The 20,237-nt window shown below is 43.9% G+C and overlaps 1 protein-coding gene across 1 annotated transcript; it reads left to right on the top strand.

The window, feature by feature from the left end:
* Positions 1-16,570: 16,570 nt before the first annotated feature.
* Positions 16,571-18,387, top strand: NDUFB2 (NADH:ubiquinone oxidoreductase subunit B2). The gene is made up of 4 exons (XM_065658434.1): positions 16,571-16,678; positions 16,768-16,912; positions 16,992-17,097; positions 18,300-18,387. The coding sequence occupies exons 1-3, from the start codon at positions 16,608-16,610 to the stop codon at positions 17,064-17,066; spliced, it is 291 nt and encodes a 96-aa protein (XP_065514506.1). The 5' UTR covers positions 16,571-16,607; the 3' UTR covers positions 17,067-17,097; positions 18,300-18,387.
* The last annotated feature ends 1,850 nt before the right edge of the window (positions 18,388-20,237 follow it).

Here is a 20,237-nt window from a genome sequence, read left to right as displayed (position 1 = left end):
GTTTGTTTGTTTTCCTGAAGCTTAAAAAAAAGTTTTGTTTTGTTTTTCCTCCATGTGCTTCCTTCATACTACCCTCCCCCCTGCTCCCCTAGTCAACTCAAAACCTGAACTAATATGCAAATGCTTGGGGTTTGTTTCCAGTAGTTTGCAAAACAAGGAGTCCAAGTATTTTCCTAAAGGGTGGAAAACACATTGAGAATGTTTAAAAATTAAACAAAGCCTGCAAAAAAGCTAGATCATACATGGCTTTTACAGTCAATTATTTTAATAGCAGTATTAAAATTACTTTATGGTTGTATTCTAATGAATATGAATGATTTGAAATACTGTAATACTAAATACATTCCCAGATCCGCTGCATGTGAAATTGCAGCAGCACAGGGTGTCTGCAGTGGTCTGTTTTCAGACGATTAAGCAATGATGAGAAAGTATATAAGCAGACAATCTGCTCTTTTATAGTGATTATAAAGTAATGATTAATGACATATAAATGAAGTCTGAAAACTAAGTTTAGATTCCGCTGAATATATTTCATGTACTTTCCTTTAATCATCACATATTCCATTTCCAAATGCTTAAGGATAAAAGCAGTAATAGAGTTTCATATCTTTTAAGCTTAGGCTTGTTTCTGTAAGCTGACTTTAAACTCATAACTAGGTATACTGTTGTCCTAACTAGCATGTGATTTTGTGTAAAAGAGAACTCAAAGAAGAAGAAAAGCAAGCAACCCCTAAAGTTTACATTGAAGAAAATCTCCATGTGCTGCCAGCACCCACTTTCCCTCAGTAGCGTGTGTGCCCCCTCCCATTTCCACCCAGCTGGGGGGGTAGACAGCCCTGGCACAGCCCCCTGCAGCGTGTAGAGCCTGGGCCCAGGCCATCAGTTACGCAGGTCTTGGGCGCAGCCACCTGTGTTCTTCCTGTGCAAATTTCAGCCAACTTTTCCAGAGGCTAAACAGAGCTCAAAACAAATGATAGAATTCCGTGTCTAAAATGCGAAATTGTGCTTCATGTGTAGTTTCCATATATGCAGCGTTATACTTTTTCAGACCTTAATTTAAACAAAAAACCCAAAATGTCAAAGCCTTCACCTTATATATAGGTTCATCTTTCTTTCCTTTTCTGCTTTTTTTTTTTTTTTAAAAAAAAAAGTCTCAGAATGGCTCATGCATATTATGGATCCTAAAGTTAAAAATACCCCTTTTAGCTATCAAGGCAAACAGTTTGTAAATATCTGGATGAGAGACTTAACTGTCTTTTTGAGGAAAGCTGAAGACATAGCCCCTCAGTTCTCTCTGGAGGAACACAGTCTGAGATTTAATGCTAAGAAACTGCTGGCCACTCAAAAGATTTAGCAGAATTTCAAAGGCTCTCCCTTTAAGAAGTTTATTTTATTTTTTTAAAAAATGCTGTTATCACTGGTGCTGTGTTCCTGTAAAAGGGGTGAATTTTTATACTACTTCTGCTTTTTGGTCAGTGGTGTGCCAGAAAATGTGTAACATGTTTCTAAGTGTATAGAGAATGTCAGGCAACATTTAAGTTTCATATCTAGGTATTGCTTAAAAGAAAGTATCTCAAATATTATATATATTTTAGGATAAAATTGTGTAAAATAAGAACACCCTGCAATATATTATAGTTCTGAGTGTTCCAGCAAATAAATTGTGCCATGTCCATTCTCCTTAAATACCGCTGTGAAAGGAACAGTTACATTTCTGGCTACCCAAAGCTGCTGTATTTTGTACCTCTGGTGGTATGAGGAAGAGGGGCAGCACTTCAAGATGTGACAAGCGTAACCCTTTTCCTCCCTGCTGTGAAAGAAGGCACCTCCACTTGTTGGAGTATAGTTCATTAAAAAAAAAACCTCTCCTGTTGGAAAAAACTGTCTCTTGATGTGCCTTACTGTCTCAGCAGAGGGGAAAAGCCTGTAGCTTGTCCACAGGAGTGGCTGACATCACAGGCTTTGTTAAGGAGAATCAGTAATGCGCTTATAAAATCAGAGGAGTCATGAGCAAGTTGCATGGAGGACTCCAGGTGGTTACTATGTTTCACCTTATAGCCTGCATGGTGAACTTTTCTCCTCTTAATAGTACTACTGGCTACCTTGGTTTCTTACACAATTTAACTGTCAAGTTACCAATTCATTTGTCTTTGTAGCATTGTCATCATTTATTCATGGTGAACAAAAAGTATGTTTAGCCTGACCAGGCACCTTCCCTGCAAAGATATTGGAGTATCTTGCTGACATAAGGTTACCTTTTTGAGACTGCCAACCTCAAAGCCTGTAGGCAAAACAGACCCCCAAGTCCACCACTGGGTTTGGTGATTCTCCAAATACAGGTATTTCACAGAACAAACATTTACATATTACATACAGTACATGTGCCTTGACAGTAGAAGATCCACACTTAAACTGAAGCCCAGGCTGGAGGGTTCCATGCTGTCTTCTCAGGTTTTCTGAAGCACCTCTCGTGTCACTGGATCCCTGCCCTGCCCCTACAGCAGTTTTGGCAGGAAGTACCACAACCGTGTCATGGATCTCTGCAACTCAGCGTGCCATGGGACACTTGCAAGAGTCGGTTGTTAATAATGGAAATTGCAGTAGATCACTTACATTGTATTTTAGCACATACATTTTCATTGCTGCAGTTTGTATGTTTGTTTGGTTTTTAACATCCAGCTGGTGTTCAGCTCTCCTTTCCCATATTTCGTGTAAGGTTAACACAGCAAGGTAAGTCGCGTGACAGCATCACGCAACTACACTTCCTTGATCTTAAAGAAATTATTTTCTGGCACTGTTCTGCAAGAAACACAGAAAGTTCCCAGAATTCAGCTGTGGAAGCCTTTTCAGGCCTGTATTTGATTTGCCTGCAGGTGCAGGACATAACCTGTGCCTGTGCTTCCACCATTTCACTTGACATAGGTGGACTAGAATAGCAGCTTTAGAAACAAAGGCATGTAAGGATGGAGCAGTGAAAATGCACGCTGCCTGCAATGAAAGGGGGATTAAAGAATTCTCCAGAATCATAATTCCACTTGTCACAACTGCACTCAAGCACCCAAGCTCCAGCACGCTGACTCACACCTACAAGATCCAGAGCAGGTCTGTGAACTGCTCAAGGCCCTGCTTACCCACTCTGCAGCTTCCTTATGCCAGCAGTGATGCCCGGAGCATCAAAAGATTCTGTTCTCTGAGGTACTGCTGGTGGTCGCAGAGTTTTTGACCTTCTTTTTCCATCTTCTGGCGTGAACGGTCTCTGCTCTGGAACGCTCTTTCTTTGGCAGCCTGGTGCTGTTTTTGCTGCCTGTCCAGCTCCTGTGATTCTTGTTTCAACACCTCCTGCCGTGACTGCATTCTGCTCCTGAGAAAATCCTACATAAAAATAAAGACATTTACAATTGTACAGCCGGCCTGCATACTGAATTTTATCCACAGTTACCACTGGCAGAATTCAGAAACTGTTATAATCTATAGAAATGTATTCCTTGCATGCAGAAAAACTTTCGGTCACAGAGATGGAGAATTTTACTTCCCATCTTTCAACTTTATACATGCATTAAAAAAATGTTACGCTTCATTTATCTCTAAATGATATTATTATATTGGATATGAAACAGGTGAAAGGTAAATACTCTGGATGGTGCCACTGCTGAACACACGGTAGTACGGGAAAAACATTTCTGAAATTGCCCTTACCAGCCTTTCTTTCTCTTGTGCAAAGCTCCTTTCATTGCGTTGTGCCTGCAACTCCTCCCTTTGCAAACTTTGTGCCTTTAAGAACTGCAGCCTCTGACTTGCTTTTCTCTTCTCCTCCTCTTGCAAGAAGGATTCCTTCCTGCTCCTCTCTGCCCCAGCAGCCTGGTGCAGTGCCAGGTGCTGCAAAGCTCTGTGTGCTCCAGCTGTTTCTCCAGCCCTTGCAATGTCCTCTGATGCAATCGCTGCCTGTTTCCAAAACAAAATTTCTCAAGTTTCTCAGAGAGAAAGAACAATAACAGAAAAAGACAGTGCATAAGACACAAAACAGATATTCTGGCAATCTGTGCTCAGTTAATATTCCAGGACTTTTTGTTAGGTTATGAGAGTTAAACCTGTGTCCTGAACAGAGGTGGCAAAACCCCCAAATGGGCCGGTGCCTGATGTCAGCTAACTGCAGTCATCTGTTCACCTGACTGCATAACCTGGTGCGGCTGTGAGTTCTCAGCCCTGAAGACCAAGAACCAAGGAAATGGATTGTGCAGACAGGGCCATAGGACTAATTTGGACAACTGGGTGGTTACGTGTATTTGTGGTGGGAGTCACACGGGCAACAGGAGAAATGGAAGGAGGTGGGTCATGGGGGCAAGGACCTGCTAAGCTTAAGTGGACTATGAGGTCAGAGGCAGGGATCAGGGGTTTGGGAGGCAAAAGGACTTTGGGTCTGAGGATGAAGTTGAAGAGACTCTGCCCTTGGAGGTAACACTAAAGGCGATGAGTCCATACGTACCCACTCGCCCATATGTCGAGCATCAATTTTATTTCCATTAGCAAGCCACCATGGGCACTCCACAGAGACTATCGCAAGGCACAACGTGTGATGTTCAGAGACTGAATGAGAGCACCAGGGAGTGGACATTACCAGCCTTCCGACATTTACCACAAAACCCATTTAGCTCCTAGGTATTACCTCTGGTTGTCCCTGCGGAGCTGGCATCGGATGCCATCTGCCTCTTGCTGCTGCTCCCTCTTCAGCTGCCTCTGTTCCTCTTGCCACCTTTTGTGCTCAATCTTGGCTCTGTTGAAGTCCATCTCTTTCCATCTCTCCTGAGATGCACCATGAAGGATCGATTTCTAAGAGAAAAAAAGCAAACCAAACCCTTAATCTCATCAGTATGTTTTTCTAATGCAAAGTGTAAACCTACAAAACCAGAACAGCTTAGTCTTCTAATGTCACTCTCCAGCTCTGGAAGCCACACTTCCTCGTGAATACTATAGTGTCACTTCCCACCCATGAAAATACTGAGTACGGTGGTAAAGCCTGTACAAAAGATTAGGCTTAAACAACACAGGGGTGCCTGAAAATCCAAGTATTTTAAGAGCTCTTTACATGTCAGTAGGCTGTGCTGTTCTGATTGTTCCAGCATTGAGCCAGTGCTTAAAACAGACATTACATTTTACATTGCTAGAGCCATTTGGGGCTAGAACAGAATTTCCACAAAATATTTTCCTCTCTCAAATGCAGTAGGCCTTCTCCTATTCCCAGCTGCAATTAGCATGTTCCTGCCATTAGCTGCTCCTCTGGAAACAGAATGGTTCTTTCCTGAGGATATGTTTAATACCACAATCTGGAAAACACTACAGGACCTTCAGATAATTTCCCTGCCAGTACCATGTAGCATTTTGACTGATTTCTCCCAACACATTGATCTGTATGGCTTCCATGGGGCAGTAAATAACTTTATTCTCCAGTGTATTGCTATTCTTTGCAAAATCTGTACCTTGTCGGTCCTTTGTGTTTAAGAACATATAGAAGGAGAGATCAAAGAAAGAATCAAAGGTGTTTTATAGGTGGCAGGTAAACAAATGGTGTCATCTAGCAGGTAAAAGACTGGCCTAAGGGTTAGGAGACTTGAAGTTCCATCCCAGCCCCGACATGCACTCCCTGCTATGGGACTCAGCTGACTACCTAGACTTTCTTTTTTTTTTTTTCTTTCAGTATCTGTAAAAGAGGAATACTTTTTCTTGCTATCTAGTAGAGCTGGCTGAGAGGTTTATTTAGAAAAATTAGATCTAAACTAAAAAACCACTTTATCAAAAGTGCTGAGTAAAAATAGCAGAAGTTCTCTGTTCCTGTACAACACTAATTCCCAAGTGGAAACCTCATGTTTCTATTTATCCATAACCATTATACTACACAGGCATAATTTTTGTTGCAGTAAAAATCTTTGAGAAAGAGATCAAAGGAGAGTATATTCTCACATGACATAACCAAATCGCTTGATCCTAATAGCTAAATCTAGTTTGGACCAAATACTTACTGTAATGCTTTTGTCTTTTAGAAGATTTAGAAGATTTGTGGATCTCCTGGCCTGCACATTGGAGGTTCTGTGTGGTCTCTGTACATGCAGAGCTGATTTTATGCTCAGGCTGTCTTTCTCTAGTGATTCATTCACTTGGTCAAAGAAGCTTTGGCGCCTGAAAGGAACCAAAGCTCTGGTTCCCAGGGAAGGGCTCCTTTGGGAGTGCTGGATTGGAGCTTCTACCACTCTGGATTCAAAAACACCTTTCACATAAATTAGGGCAGGGACATAAGAGGTTATAGTCAGTTTACAAAAAGAAAGCAAATAAAAACAAAGTCTTCTCATATGAAATAAACTCAAGCAAGACCTCTATAACTTAATACCAACATTTTCCTCTGAAGAAGTGGGACATGCTTTAGTTTCCACAAAACAAGTCTCAGCTTTCAAAAAACGAGCTTGCCATTGCAGTCAAGCCAGAGTTTTGCCTGGTAATACAAGATCACTGATGGTACTTGCAGCTACTCGGGCTAAGGGGTTGTTTACATGGTATTTCACAGACAGACACGAGTTTCTTCTGCCAATACTCTGAGATAATAAAAAATTATAAATTTCTTGACAAGGCAAAGCCTGAGCTACACATCCTGCTGAGAGACAAGAGAAATTAGCTGGAGCACAACACTGTGCTAACACAGTTTTTGGGTAACTGAGAACATAGATAGTTTGCTTGCACCTTTCTGCTAAAGACAGCAGGGACCTAAGAGGCAATTGCTGCATGGAATGATGCTGAAACACCAGCTGGGAGGAAATGTGCACTCCAGTTTGACTTTTAATTCTCCCTCTGCCAGCAGTGACACAGAGCAAAGCAATAACACTTGGAGAAAGCTTTAGGCTTTCAGACTCCTCACTTAAATGCCTGTAATTTTCATCAAACTAGTTTAAATGAGAACAGCAACTATTTGATTAAAATCATGATCCAGCCCCTTTTGGATGATAAGGGAAAAAAAGTTTACTCAATGCCATTATAAAGCAATCATTTTCAGCCCAGAGAAATGTTCTGCAGAACGGTCCTGGTAAAACCTTTTTGCTATAGGCAGTCATAGTTAATGTTACACATTAATGTTTAAAGTAAGGAAATTTTATAAGATATTATATTTATAGCAGGCATTATGATAAAGGATAAGAAAACATAAAAGCTGCTACTGCAGTAGGTGTAAAAGCCAAGAACCCCGAACTTCCATCTGAAAGTACTTTCACCTTGAGAAGAAGATAAACAACTACCATTAATATCTACATGATACCACATTATGGTGGCTATATTCAGCACGGCATTATGGCATTTTCTTTTGAAACATCAAGAACCATGGCAACAGTTCTTTGACATGACGGCCTGCTGCACTGATATTGTGTAGCAAGTCTTACACTTGGATAAAACAGCTACAATTTCAATACCATGCTCATGTTTAACATTAGCCTCGGTTTCAGCATCCTGCTGTCTTCTGTCTGCTTCTTCCTTGTGGGCTGTCTCCATTAACCAGCTGTCTGTGTTGACAGCAGTATCAACCATAGCATGAGCCATATGCCTCTGAGGACTCTAGAAATAATAAGACATGCAATCTTAATCCAGAGCTGATAAGAACAGGTTAGTTTCATGAATTTACAGCATAAGACTTTAAAATGCAACTGAACTTTCAGAAAGAATAAAAAAAAATCTGGGGGAGTTCTTTACTAAAGAAACAACTCCTAAGTAAAATAATTTCTGATCACTTTTTGGGTTTCTATGCATCTTCAAATGACCTAAAACTGGCAGTACATCTGCCTGGAAGGGTCCAAACTGGTACAAAAGAGATCAGGCCAGAGGAACTCTGGCTGAAAGATAGTTACTTTTCTGGCACGTGCCAGAAATGAAGATTCTAACTCTTGCAGAGCAATGGAGAAAAGTTTGGCAGTAGCTGGTGCACATTACCCTCCTCCTTACTGATCCTCATCCAGTGCCCTGTTCACAAGTACCAAATCAACCACCAAGGATCACAAGTGTCTTTTGGTCTTTGACTGGGAGAGGTGATGCATCTAACAGGGTGGAGAAATATCTTAACAGAATTATGCCAGGGACTGCCTTGGTATGGAGCAATCCTTACTGCAATCCTTATCTGGTGTAAAGTCTTCTGCCAGACACCTCTTGCTGCCTTTACCTCTTTCACGCAGAGGCAGGATGTAGAGGAACTGGGCTACGCAACACTTCTCATGTTCTGCATCCATGGAAGAGGTTCTAGGAGTCTGCTCCAGCCAGTGACAATGGGAGTTTCTAGCTCTTTGCCCGGTCAAAGGATCAGAAAGACAGTACAGAGCAAAGCCTCTCAGTTCTTTAGCAGGTGTACATAAGGGTCAGGCCTAAAACCTCTAGTAATTTTTTGGTACCAAGAGCAGAAAACTTGGGGTAACAAAGCAGGCGCTATACAAATAGTAGAAAACATGTTACCAGAAGAGCCAGGGTGAAGCACTTTTTACCTTCTTAGGTTCTATAACCTCATTGTCCTCTTCCAAACAAGACTGAACATTTTTTGGAACATTTTCTGTCTTCAATCTCTTATCTCCCTTTTTCTCTTCCTCTCTAGAAACACTTTCTGAAGATGAAATCCTCACTTCAGATAGTTGCTCTTCTATTTTCTTGCTGAGCTCTTCTTCAGTCAAGCTTGTTCCCGAGACAAAGGCACCCTCCTGCTGCACTTTGCACCCTGGAGGCTGTGTGGGTTCCCAGGCTGCAAGGCGGCAGCGGGGAAGCGAGGTACAGCTACAGCTGCACTTAGCACATGGCTGAGTCGAACACAGACCCCTTGGCCAGCAGTTTAGGTCTGAGTGACCCTGTCTGTAAAGGCCTGAGGCTCTGTAACCCGGTGTCACGATGTATGGGTAATCCAAGCTTGAATCTATAACCATCTGCCTGGCTGCTAAAGGCATCTGCAGTTCTAGGATGATGCGTTCGCTTATGGGCAGAGGAATCCACAGAGCTTGGTCAGAAGACACCTCTTTAGTCTGTCCATTCCAGAAATTCACAAGTACTCCCCTTCTGTTGTGTGCTGTGCATATTAAAAAAGGCAAAGAATGTATTAGAAGCATTTCAACCTGTGTGATTTATCTCTTAGAAAGCAGAAGATAATAGTAACAGATTGTGTTTCAGACAATTTTGTAACAACTTCCGAGATTTTTTTCTTTATAGGTTTAAAATTTGACATTCTTTTGAACTTCCTATGAAGAGACAGCAGAGAGCAAAATTCTTGCTTGTCACAGCAAACCAGGATTTTACCCTGCAAAAGCTGGAAACTTGACTAACAAATAATCAGGTGAATACTCATGAGGGCCAGGGACACTCTTCTCCTTGTGTTAGGATGGTGCCCCCCCTCTGCCCCGAACTTTTTAAAAGTTTCTACTCGCAGAACAAAGACCAATTCTGGGAGCTGCATTAATTCTGGGACTAAAAAAGAACAGGCTGCTTAGTGCCAACAACAACAAAAAATGAGATGATAAAGAGAACCCAAGCAGCAGGTGGTGAATTCTCCATGACTGAGACCATTCACTTTTCTGTCTAGTGACCAGCAACTGTGGCGAGTCTAGCACTATTAAGAAAGCAAATATCACGTACCTAAATGTGCCTCCTTGTTCTCTGTAACCTTTAGCACAGTGCCTGGGCCAAAACGTTCAGCTCTTGCCTCCCATGGTGCCAAGACCCTGTCTCCTGGAGCAAGAGGCTGTTGCCTGGCATCTTCGTAGTGGAGAATGTCATAGAGAGGGGTTTCTTGCATACGAAGCTGTACCTTGCCTTTCAGAGCGTGAATTTTGTCAAACTCAATTAAAAAGCGTTCCCTGGAGCCCTACAAGAGTAAAACATGTGGTTTGCAAGACAGACATCTGGGTCCAATTAACAGCCAAACATAAGTGCTAAGAGAGAAGTGGCAGAAATCCCGGGAAACAGAATGTGATCTGGGAATGTAGCTTTCCTCTTCTACCAGGTTTTTCACTGTACTATGTCAATATTGGACTTTAAAAGTAACTAAAAAGCTGGAGGTTAAGAGGTTGACAGCCTTTCTCTTCTTTTCATTTGGGACTTGGATTTTAGTAAGAACTAAAGGCAGAACTTTAGCAGGAAAACCTCCCATCAGAAAAAGAGTCGCCAAAAGAAACTGCTGTCTGATGCAGTTTGTTACATAGTAATCAAAGGGATAACAAAGGATAACAAACCAGTAAAATGTCATAACTGTCATAAATTTAAATGTTTAAATTTAAACCTTCAGCAACAGGTGTGGGGAAGATCTATACCCAAAATCTCAGCCTTCTCTGCAGATCTACGAGTTGCACTTACGCAAATAATGCCATCAGCTCCTACTCCAGCTAACGTCATTTGTGCCATTAGCTGTCCCCATCTGTTCCACCCCACGCCGGAGCTTACAACCATCCTCACCTCTACTGCCATCGCCATTTGACTAACCTTTGAACTGCAAAATGAACTGGATTTTTAAAGAAAGCCTACAGAGGGGACTTCCTGTCTGGCATCCAAAATCATCTCACAAATCCTAGAAAGATAGATGGAAGAGAACGAGGAAGGCTCTCAGTTCAGTAAGGGGAAGGTGGTCCCTGGAGGCAGACATTTTGGATTACTATTATGCTGTTCAGCTAATTGACTTTGCTGCTTGACTGGGCAGAAGTAGACAATAGGGATAAGCGACCTGTTTTGTTTGATGGTCTCTGAATAACAACTTATGAGAACTACTAAAATTTATTGATTTCCAGGCTGCTTTTGCTTGCAGGACTCCGCACAGTAAACAGCCAGTCATCATTGGGAAACAGATGAAAATAGAATTACCAGTTATGAAGCACGTTGTGTCACAGGAGAACCACCCCACAGCAAGGGCAGGGCACTGGTGAGGCATGGGAAGAACAGGGAAAAGGCACACAGATCCTCTAAACACCACAGTTCCCAATAAATAGCTGCCTTCACCTCTCGGACAATGTGGCCCAGGTAGTAATAGCCATCAGCTTCTCTCCTTGCCAACACACGAGCACCTCTCACCAAACTGGAAGCCTCTGGGCATGAATCAATGACATTCCTTTTTGCTGAGAATATCAAGGGCATAGAAATGAAATCTGGGTTCTGTGCACAAACAGGAAAGCTGTGGAAAACAAAAACACAAGTAATGAAGACCTTGGCAATGGAACTTTTGCAACTTGCTGCAATGAAATGAAACTAGATCCACATGGGACACCCACCTCGCAATAACCGTCTTTGTTTCCCAGCTTTTTTCTTCCCTGCATTTCCACTGACCCATCTATAGATTTTTAACTTACTGAGTTACTGGACGTCTTGGCCACAGAAAGCAACAGGGATCTTTATTAGCTGTGTGACAACACTGGACGCATGAGATGGACATGGAGCTTACCTGGAAGGAGGAAGGAGGAGATGGAAGCAGAAAATGAGGACAATTTTTGAACACTTAAATCCTTAAACAGGAATATTATTTTAAAAATTGAAATTTATTTTCCAGTATGTCACTTCTCTCTTTGTTTTAATTCTTCTGTCATATCTTGTGGTGTTATGCTGTTTATCTGTAAGCTCATCACAAATGTTTTTGATTTTTAAGAAACCAAGCTTGGAAAGAAGAAGTATTAAAAAAAACTCCACATAATAACTGTCTTCTATTCAGCCACTAGATATATAGCAAGCATATCACTGTTTCTTCAATCATGATGAAACGTGTTCTTCAAAGGACGTGTCATTTCAAGTATACACAAAACTATGGCAGATATCCATTTTGACCCATCTCAGATACTATCATAATTTTATTCTACTGTGAAGGAAGCACTAAGCATGTGACTCTTAAATCAGACCAGTTTTTCTTTCTTACTTATTCTTATGCCTTTTAGTTAATTGATTTTAGTAAAGAGTTTTGAACCTGGAAAATACACCAATTTCTCAGGATGAGGTGCTGCTTGGAGACAGGGAACAGAATGGAGGCAAGGGGAAAGTTCTGGAGCTGCCTCTCCCATCCCAAGGAGCAATGCAGACATATCAACCCTGCTGGCTTCCTCCCAGCCTGTCTGCCCCTGGCTCTCAAACCGTAGTTGATGGGCAGCCGGTTGTCACATGAGCATTGTCTCCTCTTGTACCCTGCTTGTCACACAGCTGTCCAAATTCCTCAAGCAAGCAAGAGCTGTAAGGTCAACAAAAGGAGATGAAGTTAAGGAAAAGTGAAGAAGGTGGGGACTGAGAAGACAAAGTTGCCTTTGCAGGTCAAAGCCAGCAGTGGAACCATCCAGCCTGAGCAGGATGGAAAATGTGAAATGTTTGAGAACACTGACACAGGGAACAACATGCCAGGGACTACGAGAAGGGAGAAAGGCAAAATGCAAGGGGGTTGGAGCCGACAACAAGCAAAATTATGAACCTTATATTAAAGCATTCAGCTTTTATGGAAAAAGATAAACTCGTGTTGCATTAATTGTGTGTTAAGTAAAAACAATGCTTGAATAGTTTGCTGCTATTCCCTGTAAACTGTTGCTGAAAGTATATTAGGGTGTCCTGGTTTTGTTAAAAAGAAGTTTCTTTTTTAGTGAATTTTTCCCTGTCAGCTAAAGTCCTCTTACTAACTGCAGTTTTCCTGAAAGTTAGGTACATGTTTTGGTAGACATAGCAATGGAATGCAAAGTCATTGATAATGATGCATCCCGCGAGATGTGCAGGCAGGAGGTGAACTGAAAATTGACCAACTAAAGTATTCCATCCCATTCACATCATACTTCATGTAAAAGTGGGAGATCACGAGGATCTTGTCCCTTTTTTTCCTTATGGCCGACATTGGGAGAGGAGCTTGCGAGTTGTCCCTGCGAACTGAGGCCAAGTGACAGACTGAATCCAGCTCCGGTTGGCTAGAGAGTCCAGTCCAGGACTTCGGGTGCCACCCTACACCTGCCGGAGCAGTTGCCGGGACTTTCAAGATTGGTTTTGTATATTTTGTATTATTTTCTCTATTTTTATTGGTAGCATTAGTAAAACATTTTTAATTTTTCCAACTCTCTTCTCTCTGTCCTTCTTCCCCTCCCAATCTCCTGTCCTTAGTGGGAAGGGGGGAGAGGGAGGGGCTGAAGGGGGAAGAGGGGGGAGAGAGGGTTAACAATACATCTGCCGTGGTTTTATTGTCACCCTGCAATCAAACCACGACATTGGGCTGTTATGAGATTCAGAAGTGCAGGGAACTTAACATCCCTTAACTACAAGGATGACCACAGGGTACACATGCAAAACCTATGTTGCTTCAGCTGAGGACTTCAGCTGTTTGGGATTGTAGCAGATTTAGAAGATACTGTTATCTAAAAGATGGTATTCGACCACCCCCACCTAAGAGTAAAACAACATTGAAGTCTCTGAATTAGGATACACTGTCTGTAGACAAAGCTGTACAGTCATCTAGTAAAGATGTAAAGAAATGTAAAATCAAAGTAAGGCATTTGTTCTTTCCTTTGGGATCTTCACCTTTAGCTGTTAGAGAGACATTTTTTCAAATGCTGCTTTGTGAAGTTCAGTGAGATCAGTTTACAGGGTGAGTCTTTCTGTGCAAAAGTAAATGGAGCTAGACCAAGATATACCCAAATTTGAACCCAAGTGTTGGCGGTGATGCCTTTTGCTCAGGGTATATGTGAAATGCTCTTTCCTCAAAACTGAGATTTAAGTTACAAGTAATATACAATTAGAAGGGTCTATACGCCAGCTTGGGATGTCAGGTATAGCCCGTCACAAAGATGCTAAACCTATTTTAAACATTTGTCCACAGACTGCTTTGTTTCATAAGCTGCCAGGCAAAACAAGGTTACCCTTCCAGAGGGTCACACAAAATCTTCCTCAGTTCTACTTTGTGGAATGTCATTCAATAAAGATTCAGGAGGAAATAGCTAGTATACACTAATCTTAGTGGTATATCTTTTCAGAAGCTGTAGTGGGAAGCCTGAATGCTTGAAAGGACCCCCCGGAACGTCTGGCTGCTTTCTGCTTTATCTTTTGCTTGCTTCTTTCACGATCACCTGAATCTCCCAGAAGGCACACGACACGCACTGGACCCAACTTGACCCCCACAAGAAGCTGGCAGATTTCCTCCGACCCTTGCTCCGGGAGCAGGCCGGAGAGCAGACACACCTGCCGGCAGGCCGGGTCTTCAAACGCCGCGGCCAAGCCGCTCGCAGCATTCGCGCCGTCTTCAAACCGCAGGGACGGAACCCAGGCCGCTGCTTCGGTGACGCCGCTGAGCGTACATCTCACGAGGCAGTTGCGCCATTTTAACACCTATTAAAAATAAATAAATGAAAAAATAAATGAATAAATAAATGAATAGGATAAAGAAGGAACAAAAGCCCGCCCACACGTGCAGCTCTTTCCTAGCGCAGGACAGGTGTGAGATTCTCTATGGCGTATTCCTGCGCGCCCTTCCCGCCGCAGCAACCGCCCCCACGCCGCCGTTAGCGCTCGCGTGCCCCGTTGCTGCGCAACCAGGCGCTGAGGGGCTGGACCAACCGCGCCGCCTGGGCGGGGGGGGTAGAAAAGAAGTGCGGGTTATTTCTATAGTCTCCTCCTTACAGACAAGCAGCTGGCGCCGCCTCCTCCCCCCCCGCTCCGAAAAGAGCGTTTCGCGCGATCGAAGAGAAGCTGCTAAATGAATGTACACTGTGATTAAGTTACAAAAGACGTGCCCATCGTTAACCTATTGACATGATAAATGCCGTCTGACCACCTGCAAAACGAGGGGATATTTTTCAAGTTTTAGATCCTTCCGCATGACAAGAGGGAGACAGAAGATTAAGGGATACATTGTTTAGAAGCAGAGTGCTTAGCTTATATTTGACTAATAATTAATAGATGTATTTTAAGTAAGAAACTAAACAATTATAACTAACATCATCAATTATTTCTTAGTACAGATGTACGTCAAAATTTTCAAAAATTGTAATGCATATGTAATAATTATGTGAATATAAGCAACGCAAGAGCACCCAGTCTTGGGAGCGCTTATGGAGGATGATCCCCAGCGTTCCCCGGCGCTGATAAAATAAAGAATGCTGCTTAACAGCATAATTGACTCTGCTGTTACGTTTATTTCTTCTTTTCAGAGTATTTGGGGTCGGGTGAGAAATGATGGGGACTTATAATATTATTATGATTGTGACATGTTGTAATATTGTTATATAATTGTACTATTATTATGATTATTGACATGTGTATTGCTTATAGTCATACCCTGTCTCCCCAAAAATAAGACAGGGTGTTATACTAATTTTTGCTCCAAAAGATGCTTTAGGGCTGATTTTCAGTCTTATTTTTTCCACGAACGTCAATCTACATTTATTCTTGAACAAAAAAACCCAACATTTATTCAAATATAGTCGTCATAACATTCTGGAATATCATCATAGCGCTCCAAACCCTGAATTCCATCGTGAATTTCTTGTGACTCTATTTCCTTTTTCCATGTAAAACAATCTGTGTTTACCGATACTCATGAGTGAAATTCAACATTTATTCAAATACAGTCATGTCATCATCTTCCAGAACATCATCATAACTGAACCGTAACTAGGGTTTATTTTTGCAGTAGGGCTTCTATTTCGAGCAGCCTCAAGAATCCTGAAAAATCGTGCTAGGGCTTATTTTTGGGGTAGGTCTTATTTTTTGGAGAAAACAGGGTATTGCACTTTAAGGTCTGGCTCATGATGAAGCCAATAGCTCTAATGCCATCTCCCGAGGTGCTCCTGCTCACCACAGGAGGAAGATAAAACCCCCAAACCTGAAAACCTCCCTACAAAAACACTGAGAAACAATCTCAACAGGATAAATGTTGATGGGAAGAAACCAATGAGCGCTTTGGGGAAGGCTGCGCCCCTCCCAAAGGTGGCGACTTCAGGTTAAAAAGATCTAAGTGAGACTTACTCGAAATGCGAATTACTCATGTGTGTCTCAAAGGGGGCGTTTGTTGGAGGTGTTCAAGGAATAAAGGACATTGATCCACCTTTGTGAAACAGTTGACGTTTCCCTGGCAGGAGGAACAGGACGAGGCCAAGCGAGGAAACACCACGAGAAGAGTGAAGGTAGAAAGGCCCAAGCGAGAATCACTTGAACTATGCGTGAACTGGCCCAATTACGGCGAAAACCCTCGTAAACATCCCGCCCCCGAGCGGCGGCGCCCCCGCCCGGAACGCGCCTCCTTCCTGGCGCAGGCGCGCGGAAAAGCGAGGGCGCTGTCACTTTAAGTAGAGAGAGAGGGGCGTCGCAAGAGCCAATGGGAACGAGGGCGGCAAAGCGTCATCGTTAAAGTGCCGGTAACCGTGGCCCGGGATGTATGAGCGTTGCTCCCGTGACGTCACCACCCGGCTCTGCGCAGACATGGGATAAACAAATCTCTCGGCTCTGTCTCGAGTAAAAAACTCGCAGTTTTTGGACAACACCCCCCCCCGCCCCCCCCCCCAGCACCCGCAGTTGGTAGGCGCCGGGCGGCGGGGCGGGCCAATCGCCGCGGCTGTTGTTGGGAGGTGGCAGGGGTGACATTGGGGGCGCGGGGAGGTGGTGGCGAGGCCGCCATCATGTTGGCGTCGCTGGGGCGCTCGGCGGGGCGGCTGCTGCGGGCCGGGAGCGGCAACGCCGGGCTGCGGCAGTGAGTGAGGGCGGCGGGGCGGGCGCGGGGAGCGGGGCGGCCGGGAGCCGGGAGTGAGGCGGCGGCGGCGCCGGGTGCGTGTGTTGCAGCGCGGGCGGCGGGGTGCACATCCAGCCGCGGTACCGGCAGTTCCCGGAGCTGACGCGGGCGCAGGTGATCCGGAGCGAACTCCTCAGCGGCTTCATGTGGTTCTGGATCCTCTGGCACTTCTGGCACAGCTCGGACATGGTGCTGGTGAGGCCGGCGCGGCGGGGTGGGGGTGGGGGTCGGGGCCGGGGCCGGGGCCGGGCTCCGAGCGGTGTCTCTCTCCCAGGGCCACTTCCCCTACCCCGACCCTGCGGCCTGGACGGACGAGGAGCTCGGGATCCCTCCGGACGACGCGGAGTAGGCGCCTCCAGCCGCGGGTGCCGGCAGCACCGGTACGGATCCTGCTGCCCGCCCGGAACAGCCGCCCCGGGGCTGCAGCTCGGCCGGGCTTTGTTTTGCACAACCATTTGCACAACTCTATCCATAGGATAGAGTCACAGAATAGTCTGGGTTGGGAGGGACCTTCAAAGGTCACCTAGTCCAAGCCCCTGCCATGCGCAGGGACATCTGCAACTAGATCAGGTTGCTCAGAGCCCCGTCCAGCCCGGCCTTGAATGTCTCCAGGGATGGGGCATCGACCACCTCTCTGGGCAACCTGGGCCAGTGTTTCACCACCCTCAGTGTAAAAAATTTCTTCCTCATGTCCAGCCTGAATCTCCCCTCCTTTAATTTAAGACCATTACCCCTTGTCCTATCACAACAGGCCCTGCTAAAAACTCTGTCCCCATCTTTCTTATAAACCCCCTTTAAGCACTGAAAGGCCGCAATAAGGTCTCCCTGGAGCCTTCTCTTCTCCAGGCTGAACAACCCCAGCTCTCTCAGCCTGTCCTCACAGCAGAGCTGTTCCAGCCCTCTGATCATTTCTGTGCCCTCCTCTGGACCCTCTCCAACAGGGCCTTAAGCCCATACACCCAGTCACCAGGGCACACACAGCTTGGATTGTGCTTTAATTCTACTTCAAAGCTCCTGGCTGTGATACAGTGCCACAGCATCATGCCTGGCTCTGCTGACTGGCCCCCTTCTCGTGGTACTTGTAGAAGTACCCTACTTTCAACTATTGTTTATGCACAAAGGTAAGTGTGCCCAATCTCTGTTTATTGCCTTCATGCACTCTTTTCTTGGGTCGCTGAATAATACTTGAGTCCAGGAAGTCTAGTTTTGGCAACATAAGCCTGTAGTGTAACAACTTATTTTTTGATGAATTGTAGTGTAGCTTTACCATCATCAGTTAAAAATTACTTTCCTTGTGCTGTTCTGTAGACCCAGCATTACCTAACCTTGATGACATGCTCTCTTATACTAGAGAGAGAGACCTGTGCAATTCACCCCATAAAGGTTTGGGGCTTTTTTGCTTGTTTCTGGTTCTTTAAATACCTTCTCTCAAGCTGCTGTGTCACGTTATGGCTCTGTGAAACTAACAGTTTCAACTACTGCTTAAGGCAGCACAAGGCACTGTTCAGGTTGACCCCTGCGCTCAGTGGTGCGAAAAGGATGGGTGGAAAAGGTTCTCAGGATTCTCTTCTGTTGCTTGCAGGTCGCTGGAACTAAAGAGGTCCCTGGAACTAAAGCTTTGGCTCCTTGGCCCTTATTTCAATAAAAGTTGACTGTAAACAACATCTTAAGCTGAATTGTACTTCGGTTTTTGAGTGCCGTAGGACTTCTGGAGAATGAACATCACAGCTTTAGAGGTGGGATAGTTGAGTCCACATGAGCTTCCATAACGTTTGCTCCATTTATCATGTGCTGCCGTCAGGAAATAAAGTGACGTGTTCAGAGAGTGATTTAAAATTTCCATGAATGCACAGTAGGTAAGAATCTTACCATTAAAGCTCTGCCAAATAACCACTAAAAGGCCAGGGGGGGCGGAAATAAAACTTGTCTATGTGAGAACTGCAGAGAAGCTTAACTTAAAAGCCATGTTACTGAAATCTTGTCACCAAGTAACAGTGGCCACAGAAGCAAGGGAAGTTACGCTGAAGGGAGCCCAGACCAGCTGCTGCCGAGCTTTCCCTGGGGTGAGGGGGATCTCCCTTGGGTCTTAGCAAAGTCCAGAATAAACCTTGTGAAGTAAAACCCTCTGCAAAGGTAAAAATGCCTTCTAGGCACAGTGGCCCTGCATAAGGACGTTGAAGAGAGTTAGCTTATTCTGTAGGCATCCCTTTTTTTTTTTTCTTTCTTCCAGATTTACATTCTAAAGCAACATTATCGAAGTAAATTTTTTACTCCCTTAAACCACCTGAAGTTGCACTTCTAGAACTTCATGGAGAGTTATGAATTACACCATAAACAATCCCCTTCAGACTTTTCCATGCAGTCAATCTTTATTATAGCAGTATTCTCATATTCACATCAAGTACATAGAACTTTTTGCCTTTTATATAATACAGAGTTCTTTAAATAACTTTACACAGAAATAGTTTTCTTCAATCTGAATTCAGCTATCAAATTTTAATATGTTTTAAGTCTCCATGCTCTCTAACCAAACTGGACAATATTTCCCATTGTACAAATTTACATGAGAAAAACTCCAAAGTACAAATGAAGGGACAACAGAAGTAAAGGGGGAAGGAACAAACAAGAAAAATAAGTTGTATTGGCAATTACAGGGGAAACTTGAGAGGGAAAGAAGGGGACTTGCCATGACCTACGTAACAGGAAACTGAAAATAAACATTTTGTTATGAATTAAAAAATAAATACAAGTTTCGAAACAATTACTCTGTTGTAGATTTTTAAAAAGCAGCTATGGAAATCTACTAACACAATTGGTTTTCTTTAAGTAACCAGACTGGACCTTCTACTTTGCAATCGTAAGCCCCTCGCAAACCTCTGGTGGTCAAAAAACAAAAAAGTACAGCTGAAAGGAATGTTGTATTAGCACAGAGTTTAAACTGCCGGGACATTTCATTGCACTAAGGAATAAACAAACAAAAACCAGAAATCTGTATATAAATTTCCCTTTCCTCTCCTTATTAGATACTTTGACTCTCATAAACAAGCCTCTGTATTATGAGGTAATGCCATTGTCTTTTCTATATATAAAAATAATCAAGTTTAAAGGCTATAGATCTGTATGTCTATAAACTTTAAACAAGCCAGTCCTCTCTTACTCCCCCCAATAGGGTCCGACCACTGAGTGCCACACCTTCCATCACCTTTTACAGAAACACAGACATTGCGCCTCTGGTGGAAACCCCCAAGAGACCGATGCACCTTTCCTCACCTGGGAAAAGCAGCGCACGCTCAAGTAAGAAAGAGACGGTGCAAGTGATGCACGACAGGTCGCACACACAGATGGACCTGCTCCTTCAGAACGAGGCAGAGTCACAGAAGGCAACAGTGGCCAGCCCGCACGTGTCTTCTGACAAAGGGACACAGTTAGGCAGCTGATGACTGATGACTTTTGCAATTGCTTAAAAAAAGGGTCACCTGCCCAGCTCTGGGAGCCCGTGGCTGGAACTGAGACGGGGCAG

The sequence above is a fragment of the Caloenas nicobarica genome, chromosome 1 (genome assembly GCF_036013445.1).
Source record: "Caloenas nicobarica isolate bCalNic1 chromosome 1, bCalNic1.hap1, whole genome shotgun sequence".
In the NCBI taxonomy this organism is placed as follows: Eukaryota; Metazoa; Chordata; class Aves; order Columbiformes; family Columbidae; genus Caloenas; species Caloenas nicobarica.
The sequence above is the reverse complement of the archived record's forward strand: the minus strand, read 5'-3'. Positions and strand labels throughout refer to the sequence as shown.

What these genes read in the sequence shown, in the direction of transcription:
- NDUFB2 (XM_065658434.1), top strand. Translation starts at nt 16,608, where the DNA reads ATGTTGGCGTCGCTGGGGCGCTCGGCGGGGCGGCTGCTGCGGGCCGGG. An exon ending in GGCAACGCCGGGCTGCGGCA is followed by an intron (nt 16,679 to 16,767) that starts GTGAGTGAGGGC and finishes CGTGTGTTGCAG; the next exon opens with CGCGGGCGGCGGGGTGCACA. An exon ending in ACAGCTCGGACATGGTGCTG is followed by an intron (nt 16,913 to 16,991) that starts GTGAGGCCGGCG and finishes TCTCTCTCCCAG; the next exon opens with GGCCACTTCCCCTACCCCGA.